We start from the raw sequence: 10,778 nt of genomic DNA on the forward strand, positions 1-10,778 counted from the left end.
CTTTTCCGGGGAGTCTTCTCTTCTCATGAGATGGCCAAAGGATTGGAGCCTCAGCTTCAGGATCTGTCCTTCCAGGGAGCCCTCAGGGTTGATTTCCTTCAGAACGGATAGGTTTGTTCTCCATGCAGTCCAGGGGACTCTCAAGAGCCTCCTCCAGCACCACAATTCAAAAGCATCCATTCCTTGGCGGTCAGCCTTCTTTAGGGTCCAGCTCTCCCTTCCATACATCACGACTGGAAAAACAGTTGCCTAAACCAGCTTAATACTGGACCCGGACCTACGGGTCTAAACTCACAAGCAAGGAGATTCCGTTAGGAAGAAATAAAAGGGGCATCTCTTAAAAAAAATTTATTTTGCTCTCTTTGGGACAAAAGCCGCTCCGTAAGGAAATGGGGCCCGTTGGGCCACGGGAGTCTCTCCTTGGGTGGCTTTTAGGCAGAGGTCGGGTGGCCTCCTGGTCAGAGGGTGCCTTGGCGGTAAACTCCGTCCTTTGGCAAAAGAGGGCTGGGCTAGATGACCTCCAGGGATCCCCACCCCACCACCGAAAGGACATAACCCTGTCATTCTCTGACCTCGTCTGACCTGCTGGAAATCCAAGCTGAATGTCCGGGCTAAACATTTTCGTTTGGTAAAAATACAAATTGAAAAATGCATTGAATTTTGATGGAGGAGGTGATGGAAAGGGCTGGGGTGGGGTTTGGGGAGAGAAGCAGATGCAACATGACAGTAAAGTTACTTTTCTCTGGACGGTCCTGTTTTTTTGGGGGGGGGCGGCGGTCCGGTCAAGAAAAGCTACCAAAGAGCGCCACCTTCTGTGCACTGCTTTGTATCACAACCCATTTTCCCTCCTTGCTCCCCTTTCTCTTGCTGTCCACATGATTCTCTTTATTCAAACAGATGTCATCAGCTTTTCTAAGTAAAAAAGTTTTAAACAAACCCTCGCCAACCTCGGCGATGCACTTCTATTTAATCAGTTATTTTTGCCCAGAAAATATAGCTTGGAAATGTATTGTATCGCTTCATGTTAACAAACGATTTATTTAAAAAATGAGGGCAAGGTTCGGGTTGCTTGGTAAATAAATAAATCACTGGGTGGGTCAAGCTGGTGACTTTTTTTTTTCCAAGTGGGAAAGATCATGCTCAGGATGCAGGTGGGGACAGAACAAGGTGTGTGCGTGCGTACAGATGCTAAACAGTGTAAGTCCCCTGTATCCACAGTGGATCATTTCAAAGCCCCCATGGATTATAGCGAATGCTATTTTAATAGCCAGTGCTGTACAGGGACCAGTTCGGGTAACTTCATCTTTAGAAATATGTATTTCTAGGATTTTTCTTTTAATATTTTGAATATTTTCAGAGCATGGATAAGGGGTCCCCATGGTGTAGTTAATCTCAGTCTTGCTTTTAGCGTGCAGAAGTTATCAGGGGGGGTCTAATCAACTCCAGAACAAAGACTCTGGTGCCACTGCAGCCAGAGAGGACACACACACACACACACAGGGTGGACAAGCCCGAATTCGGAATGGCCCAGACCCATCACTTTCGGACAAGAGGATGCTCAGCCTCACTTCATGCTTTCTACAGCCGGCAACTCTGCTGGTATTTCGTGGTTTTGCATGCATTTCGGGGGAGGCCACTAAGCCAAATCTCAGGAGAGAGGTTTGAAAGTTTCCAAACCAATGCAGGACTGGTTGATAATGCGTGGAAGCGAATGTTTGGGGGTTTTTTTTGTGTGTGTTTGTGTGTGTGTGTGTTTTTTTCAGAGCCTGCAGAAATGATGTTGGAGTTCCATCCAAATTCCATCCACCCCCGAGCCACCATGAATTCTGAGAGTTGTGGGTTTTTTTTTAAAAAGAAACTTTCCCCAAGTCTGCATTTTCCCCAGAACATTTAGCCTCCTTGCAAGCCGACCGGGTTCGAAGCTGCCTTAAGAGAAACCTCTGAGCGCATGCTCAGCTCAAGCCCAATTTATTAAAAAGGCTCCAGCGCAGTGATCCTATAATTGATTTATTTCTCAGTATCACAACAAAACAGCTTGTGAAGGTTGTACGATAATCAGGAAAACACGCCAGAGAGAGGGGAAAGTTTTAGACAGTCAGTGGGGTTTCCAATATCACATGGTGCATTCTCCCCCAATCCCCAAATCCGCCACTTCTCCCAGAGCAGAGATCTTGGGCTGGGAGCCCTGCTGGTTAGGAGATCAGGGCATCATCTTCCGGGGGTTGGGGGGGAGAGAAGTGGTTTGAAATAACCTGCTACCTTGGATGGCAAACCAGCTTGTTTTCAGACATAAGGACATGGGTTTGTGCGTGAAGGAAGCTCAAAGTGGGAACACCGGGCCACTTGAAGAGCCATCTGAATGGCTCTCAGGGGTCACACTTTCCTGTGGCAGGCAGTTCCCCAGGCCAAAGGCAGACGGGACCCAAACAGCTTGAAGGCTCTGTTGCAGGTGATTAACTTGGGAATGGCCTTTCTCCTCTCCAGGGGAGGGGGAAAAGAAGGCCCATCGGAAAGCTGGGAAGACCGCCAAATCATGGTGCCATGAAATAGAGAGGGCACGGCCCGATTCGGACTGAGGTGTCACTCCTGCTTTCCCAGAAGGGAGCGTAATTAAAAGAGCAGAGGGCGGGGGCCAGCGGGGGCCAGCGGAAGCCTGAGTTTCTCTGGAGCCCGTTCTCAGGAGATGCGAGGATCCAGGCGGCGGGCTTTCAATTTCAGAGAAATTCCCAGAAAGAGGGTGACGGATCCCACCAGTGGGGGCTGGCACAAAGATGCCCTCTCCCTCTTCCACCCTGTGGCGCCCCATCCGGCTTCTCCTTCCCCCCGAGCTGCGGCCGGTCAGATGTTCTGGCAGCACGGGGCTTGCCTGGCGTCCTGGTGGGTAGGCAGGACGTTGATGGGCTCAATGGTGGTGGTGTTGCTGCTGAACTCCGTCTCCGGCTGCCCACTCGCCATCTGCTTCTGGGAGACGATCCGGTAGATTTCTGGTGGGAGGGGGAAAGGCGTGGGTCAATCGGGGGGGGGAGGGAACGTGCCAGAGCGAGGGTGGGCTACCTCCAAGCAAACCCACCGGCCACATCCCTCCATCCCAAAACAACACCGTTCAGGATTTCGGACGAGCGCGCCCCGGTAGCTAACGAGGCATCAGCCTCCTCTGAGGGTATGGTGCAGGCAACCCTTTTCCTCTCCTGTAAAATGATGCCACGTCAGCAGAACGAGCATCCGTCCCTGGGAACTTCGTTGTTGTATTAAAGCCACTGCACTCTAAATTCCCCCCAACCAGCCCAGCCTGATGGAGGGGGAAACTGCACCGCCGAGGAGGTGGGACCGCCTCCCTCCCTCCGCTATCAACCCAGAAAGAACGACTCAATACCCGGGGAGGTTAGCCGGTCTTGGTGTCCGAGTCCTGGGTCCGAATCTTTGGCACCAAGTCCCTGACTCCCAAGCCCAAAGTCTGAGACTCTGTGGAAGACAAGCTTTTCCCCCCGGAACAAAAAGGGGAGACAGGATGGGTTTCGAGTCGGAGCCATCGGGAAAAACAACAACCCCGAGTCATTGGTGTGACATGACAAGCGAGTCGCGTGACTCTGCTAAGGCCACCAGGGCCAGGCGGGCAGTGAATCCATGCCAGCTTTTAGGAGTTACCTCCAGTGTTGAAATTATTCCAGGGAGAAGAAGATTCAGGATCTTAGAGGGCCCTTGCAAATTTCAGACCCAAACCCGGTGTGGATAGACCACCCCTATGAGATGGGCCTCATGAAACTTGGCAGAGCAACTCGGGAGCCGCCCGATGCAGCTGGGCTTCAATGAAGAGCAGGTTCAGCCATCAGCAAAGGACGATGGGTGTTGTAGTGCAGCAAAATCACACGGGCCAGGACAGGTTGCCCGCTGGAGCTGTGACTGTCCGATTTATCTTTGCCTCGGGGCCACTATCAAACAAGGGCCTGCCGCACAAACTCCATGTACGGCACCTGCTTCAGACAGAGGTTCGAACCATGGGCCGTTCGGTCTCCACCTCACCCCCGTGCACCCCCGCATCCCAAATTCGCCCCAGTGCTGGAAGGTGGCCATTTTGCAAAACACGGAAGGAGAACTGACCTGTCAAGATGTTGTGGAAGGCTGTTTCCACGTTGGTGGAATCCAGAGCCGAGGTTTCGATGAACGACAAGCCATTTTTTTCTGTGCCGGGGGAAGAAAAAAAGAGGGGGTCAGAGTCCCAGGCCTGGTACGAATGCAAGACGCCAACCCTTTCGGCCATTTCCGCTCCGTCCATTTCCAGAAACACAGGGGGGCGCGGATAAAACCGTGCCCATCCGGAGGACCTCCAGGCTATTCCAGGATATAAGTGGGTTTGCAATGGGTGTGTGTGTGTCAGGATTCCCTCCGCCCAGGCCGGATAGCAGCTTTTTGGGGGAAGACAGCAAACATTTCTTTAGCTCAGGATGAAAATCTCATCAATATAACCCTTTGGGGGATTGTAAAAAAGAGAGAGAGAGAGAGAGAGAGAGAGAGAGGAAATCTGCCCACTCTGCAAGGAACGATCTCACGGTTAAACTAAAAGACCTCCGCCCTCTGCAGTGAGAACGCCGCTCCTTGATGCCGCAGAAGAAAGGGAATAAAAGAGAGAAAGGCGGGACGGCGCAGACGGAGCCTTACCGGCAAAGCTCTTCGCCTCGTCGGTGGGCACAGCCCGCAGGTGCCGGAGGTCGCTCTTGTTGCCGACCAGCATGATGACGATGTTGGCATCGGCGTGATCCTGCAACTCCTTCAGCCAGCGCTCGGCGTTCTCGTAGGTCAGGTATTTGGCGATGTCGTAAACCAACAGGGCCCCCACAGCTCCCCGGTAGTAGCTGCCAGAAGTGCAGAAGAGGTGGGTGGGGGGGGGAAACTCTTGAACCTCTACATAGCTGTGGAGCCAGAGTTGGGAGTTCGAATCCCACCATCCCTGGGGGCCTCCTTGACAAGGGCTGGACTGGATGATTCAGAGGGCCCCGTGGTCTCAGCAGCCGCAGGGAGGTTGAGAGGGGTGAAAGAGGGCAGAGAGGAGCAGGGTCCAAGGCTCGGAGGCACTTACGCAGAGGTGATGGCCCGGTAGCGCTCCTGGCCGGCCGTGTCCCAGATCTGAGCCTTCACCATCTTGCTGTCCACCTGGATGCTCCGGGTTGCAAACTCCACGCCGATGGTGCTTTTGCTTTCCAGGTTGAACTCATTTCTGGTGAAGCGAGAGAGGAGATTGCTCTTCCCGACACCCGAGTCTCCGATGAGAACAACTGGGAAGAGGGGGGGAGAAAAAGAGTTTAATCGTCACGATCACCTCATGGTTATTGATTTGCTGCTCTGTGCTGGAACAGACTTAAGAGCCACCCTAAGAAGGCTTTCAAGGTCAGGGAGAGCTTTAAGGAGTGGCTTTACCAACTCGGACATCCCCAGTGAACTTCCATGGCTGAGGGGGATTCGAACGCAGGCCTGCCAAGTCTGTTCCTCTATCCACTACATCCCACTAGCTAATAACCATCACGATAAATTTGTGGTTGTTGTTATTATTAGCGCTGTGCAGATCTGAACTGCCGGCTGCAGGACCCGTCATTCCTCAAGCAGCATGAGCCCGTGGCAAAAGATGGGTGTCGTAGTCAAAAAAGGTGGGAATTGTAGTCAAAAAGAAAGAGTTCTGCAAAGTGTCGTCCTCTTTGCCTTTCACAAATAGCTTTTGGTCTGACTTGTCGACGTTTCAGGCAAAGCAGCCAACGAATTTGAAAAATTAAAAGTGTGTGTGTGTGTGTGTGTGTGTGTGTGCGCGAGAGAGAGAGAGAGAGAGAGAGAGAGAGAGAGAGAGAGAGAGAGAGAGTGTATAATAAAGCCAGATTTTCAGGCGCAGCCCTAAGCTTCCTTCTCTCGATACAGAGACCGACCCTGTTTTCTTCCGTCAACAGGAAAGGGTGGCTCACCCACAGATTCCTGCCAAATTGTCCCCAGGAAAACAGGTTGATCTCCCCGGGTGATGATGCATCTTCACGGCTCCTAATTGCCAATTAGATCGCCAGGTTGAGTTTGTGAATGGCAGGGAGTAGAACACCTTAGAAATGACAGTACAAATGTTTTCGCCCCGGCTCTCCGTATTTATTGCGGTTCTCCATATTTTGCTGGGGGTGGGCCTGCAACTCAGATTCTTGGAGGTGGGCCTGCAACTCAAAGCCCTTTTGCACTACTCAGATTAGGGCAGTTCCTCACCTACTTTTCCATATTTTTTTTAACCCTTCTGTCTCTCATCCAAAATCCCTTTATTTTGAGCTTTGGGGCATTTTTGAGGGTGGGGTTTTCAGACCTCAGAACTTCCTAACATTGAGTTTAGCCGTTTTTTTGGACTTGAGCTATGAGTCTTGCACTGTGTGGTGTAGTAGCGGATAAAAGGGACAGGACTCGGGAGATCTGGGTTCAAATCCACAAGAAGTTGAAGTGGAATCTTCCTGGGAGGTGGCAATGGGAAACTGCTCCTTGACCATCAGGCAGGCCAGGAAAACCCCAGGAGGGTTTCCATAAATCCGAGCGTGGTTCGGGAGCCAGGGCAGGGAATTTGCTGCGTCTGCGCTCTAGCTTCTGCTAATGCCCGATGGGTGGCTCGGGGTCTCTGCTCTCCCTCTGTGGGGTTATTCCTTTTAAATCAAACTTGGCCTGGATGGCACTTCAGATGGAGAACCCCTGTTCGAGGAGGCTCGTCAGACAGAGAGAGAGAGACCCTCCCTCTCCGTCTTCAAAAAGGCTTCTGGGCTCAGAAGCATGATTCTGTAGCTCAGGTAGAAGTGAGGTGGCCCGAGAAATCCAGGCAGCCAAACTGGAAGGACTGGGTTTTCTCCTCCCGATGTCAGCAAGCGGAAGGAACAATGGATCACCGGGCAGCTCCTCTCTCACACACAAAGCATGAATCACGCCTTCTTCTGCACGGCTGTCCTCCTCGCTGAAAAGGAGAGTTTGCAAACCGAAGAACCGGGCTGTGGAACCGAGCCGAGGGTGCGGAGAAATCCCGTTGAAGGTGTGCCGTTGGGTTGAATGAAAAGGAGGCGGGTGAGGAGGAGAGAGTCCCCGAGCTGTGAGCGATCGATCGTCTCGTCGTGACTCATCCGTGCCGCTGGGGGCGAAAAGCTTAGCGCTGAAGAACGACTGGGCAGACCTATTAGGAGGGTCTCCCTGGAAGGATCATGAAGCAACCCCCCTGGGGCTTCTCTTACGTATGTCCTCAAGGGATGCCCGGTCCCTAGAACGGCAGAGTTGGGGAGGGATCCCCAGAGTCCTGAAGGCTGCACCCCTTAAAAGACTTCTGGACCAACTTGGTTTAGAAATGGAAAGGGTGCCATTTTTATCTCCTACAACCCCATCTGCCTCTGCCCAGATGATTAAAAAGAGGTGACCAAGTCCTGGGGAGCATCTCAGGGGGATCTGAGAAGCCTGTCCGGGGTGTGTGTTGTGGGTGACTGGCTGGCTGGGGGTGCAAGAACAGACACTTACAGTCTCCAACCATCAAAGCCACAGGGACTGGCCAAGGGGTGATTAGAACCCACACCAGAGGGGAGCCTTTAGAGGATCCTCCTTTGGAGGTCACCGTTTGCTGGGGGTGGGCCTGCAACTCAGATCTTGGAGTGGGCCTGCAACTCAGAGCCCTTTTGCAGTACTCACATTAGAGCAGTTCCTCACCTACTTTTCCATACAACATATCTGCCAGGTAACCAGTACAGTTGCTGCCCCATTGAAGATTTAAGGGGAAGAGATGGAGAGGCTGGGGGGGGGGGGGCGACACTTTGAGGTGAACCCGTTTCCAGAGATAGTTTGTGGAATCGCACCAAACTGGAGCGAACTTCACTTTGGAAAAAAAAATATATTTTAAAAGTATATCCAGGAGGAAAGGTATTAGTTATAGGAAGCAACACATCCCAACAATAAAAAGTTTAGTGATAAACTTTTATGTATGGGAAACATTATTAGGCTGCTGCAACCCACAAAAACACACATTTATATTAGGGATGGTGGGTTGCTAAACAGACACGTTCCTTTAGCATTTGTTTACAGCAAATGCAAATCCATTTGGAGCTAAATGCAGTTCTTTTACCTAGTGGGAATGGATCTGTTGAATCAATGGGACTTTCAAGGGAGGTGACCTAACTAGTCGGCCGAAATTTATCCAGTGGGTGGCCAAGGTATATTGTGAGAGGACCGCACTTAGCATCTGCTGCTGCCACACAATGCCTCTAGCTTGTGTATGTGAAAATAATAAGTTCAAGATTCATGGGGAGCTGCAGCTCGCCATCTTAACAAACTCCATTTACTCAGTGGGTGTAGCTGGAATTCGCTCTTCAGCCTTTAAGATGCCGACTCTTTCTTTGACATTGACAACAAAAGACCCACAATTTCTGTTCACGAGTTTGACCTTCAGATTTTTAAAGTGTTAACTGGTCTGGAGTCCTAACCCTGCCGATCCTTCGATGGCAACTACAGTGGTGCCTCGCTTGACGATGTTAATTTGTTCCAGCGAAATCGCTGTAGAGCGAAAACATCATCAAATGGAACAAAAAACCCCATTGAAATGCATTAAAACCCAGTTAATGTGTTCCAATGGGCTGAATACCTGCTCGTCCAGCAAAGATCCTCCATACGGCAGCCATTTTCGGTGCCTGTATAGCGAGGAATCCGTCCTAGAAAACAGCGGAGGGCCATTTTGAAAGCCAGTGGCCATTTTGAAACCCGACGATCAGCTGTTTGCTGATCGCTGTAAAGCAAAAAATCGGTTCCCGAAACAGGGAACCGATCAACGTGAAGCGAAATTCCCCCATTTAAAACATTGTTTTGCGATCGCAAAAATGTCGACGTAATGCGGATTCGTTGTAGAGTGGGGTAATCGTCCAGCGGGGCACGGCTGTAGTTTTCTATGGCAGCAGCAGCTGCCTGTCATGAAACCTGGAGGCCGAATTGAATGGCCATGAGCCTTCAAGTGAAAGGGCCACAAACCTCTTCCATCGACACGCCTGGGGCCACGTCTCCAGCCACCCTTTCTAGTAATCACTTTAAAACCCAGAAAACAGGAAAAGCACGGTTTCTATTCTCTCTCTCTCTCAAAATGGGTAACACCTCATTGTACAACTCTTGCCAAACCTGAATTTCACACTGCCCCCCCCCCTCAACGGCTGCACTTCTATCCAGGCCCTTTCAGTTGCTTTTAGCTGAACACCTCACACCAGAAATTCAATTTAAGGAGGGCAGGAGGGGTGCCGGGGAAGGTGTGTCAGCCATCCTCCTCGACCTGGCCTTTTTTTTGAAAGGATGCCACACGGGACAGGAGGGACCAAAGAAGAGACTCACAATAAAACCCCACTGAGCTGGGTCCCATTTTTAAATGAGATGCAAGACTTCAGCAAGCCGCGGGTTTAGAATTCATGCTTTGGAAATGTGCCGGACCATAAGCTTGGCACAATTTAATTTTTTATTATTATTATTTTAAAATTGTTATTATTATTTTAAAAAAATGTGGCATCATTGTAAAAGGCCAGGCCGAGGCGCAGCCCTGACTGACTCCTTCTCAGGTACCCTCCTTAAATTAAAAATTTAATAAATCATCATCCTTATTTAAAAGGCGAGGAGCAAGAAGGTGTTTGGGAGATTGCCTTTTCCAAGCTGTGAAACGTGGCCACACGAGAGGCCCGTAAAGGGAAGTGCTGTCCTGGGTGTTGGGGAGGATGTCGCTGATTTCAAATAATTGGCAAACTATTTAGAGCATGTCGCTTTTAGCGGAAAGGGAGGGCATAAAGTGCAGAAAAAAAAGAAGAAGTAAATAAAGGAGGAATCTGTAAAAGAGCGGAAGGGCGCAAGGCAGGGCTAGGGAGAGGCTTTTGTGGAGCTCGACCGGAAGGCAGGGACCCCCCACCCCCTGGAACGGCAGGTGGAGTTTGGGGGCACCTGAGCTTCCCCCCAAACTTCCCTGGGGAGGTGATTTCGTAGGGCGCCAGTCTCCTAGGGAAAGACCCAGTGAGTTGGGGGCGAAGGCTGCCAGTCGAGACCCTTGGGTTGAAATCTGCACCCAGGCTTTTTAAAAAAAAGCCCTGGATGGAAACGTTGGCCCACCTCACAAGGTTGTCGTGAAGGCAAAACAGCCCGAGGTGGGGGGGGGTGAGAGAGAAATCAAGCGCTTCTCTTGAGCTATCAATGAACTCGGGGAGGGGGCATTTCGGAAAGAAGCCCCGAGACCTCCCCCCCCTCAAGACCCCGAGAAGAGCCAAGGGGGCCACCTTTAAAGGAAGGAAAGCCTTTCCCACCCCCCCAAAAAAAGTAGGGAGAAAGGAAAATCTGAGGGGGGGGAGGAGAGCTTACTTTTGAACAGGTAGTCGTATTGGTCGTCCTTGCCCCGCATCCTGGCTTGCGCTCCCTCCGCGGACCTGCGAAGCCCCCCCCCCGACTCCGCCCGGCCCAGCAGGTAAGGACACACCTGCGCCTCCGCGTGCCGGACCCGAGGGATGACCTCACGGCTCTGGGATTTCCTGGGTCCGACCGGCGGCAGGTAGAGCAGCCCCGGGAGTTGGAGGAGGAGGAGGAGGAGGAGGAAGGCTTTCTCGCCTCGCCATTGGTGGAGAGCAGCCCTCGGGCTCGGCTCGGATTGGTGCGCTCGGGGCCCCCGGAACCGCCCCGCCTGGCCAGGAGCTCACCTGGCGCAGGTAAGGGGGCGGGGCCCGCCTCTTTTCTTTCGCCTTTCCCCCACCCTCTCTTTTAAAGGGTCAGTCCGCGAAGAGAAGAGGAGGGGA

The 10,778-nt window shown here is 51.8% G+C and overlaps 1 protein-coding gene across 1 annotated transcript; it reads right to left on the bottom strand.

Annotated features, from left to right (window-relative positions):
* Positions 1-1,994: 1,994 nt before the first annotated feature.
* On the bottom strand, positions 1,995-10,562 carry LOC110091229 (ras-related protein Rab-11A). The gene is made up of 5 exons (XM_020815261.3): positions 10,351-10,562; positions 5,075-5,270; positions 4,657-4,850; positions 4,099-4,179; positions 1,995-2,984 (listed from the first exon to the last, which is right to left on the bottom strand). Exons 1-5 carry the CDS (start codon positions 10,388-10,390, stop codon positions 2,839-2,841), a joined length of 657 nt encoding a protein of 218 aa, XP_020670920.1. The 5' UTR covers positions 10,391-10,562; the 3' UTR covers positions 1,995-2,838.
* Positions 10,563-10,778: the final 216 nt, after the last annotated feature.

Source organism: Pogona vitticeps, chromosome 15, assembly GCF_051106095.1.
Source record: "Pogona vitticeps strain Pit_001003342236 chromosome 15, PviZW2.1, whole genome shotgun sequence".
Lineage (NCBI taxonomy): Eukaryota > Metazoa > Chordata > Lepidosauria > Squamata > Agamidae > Pogona > Pogona vitticeps.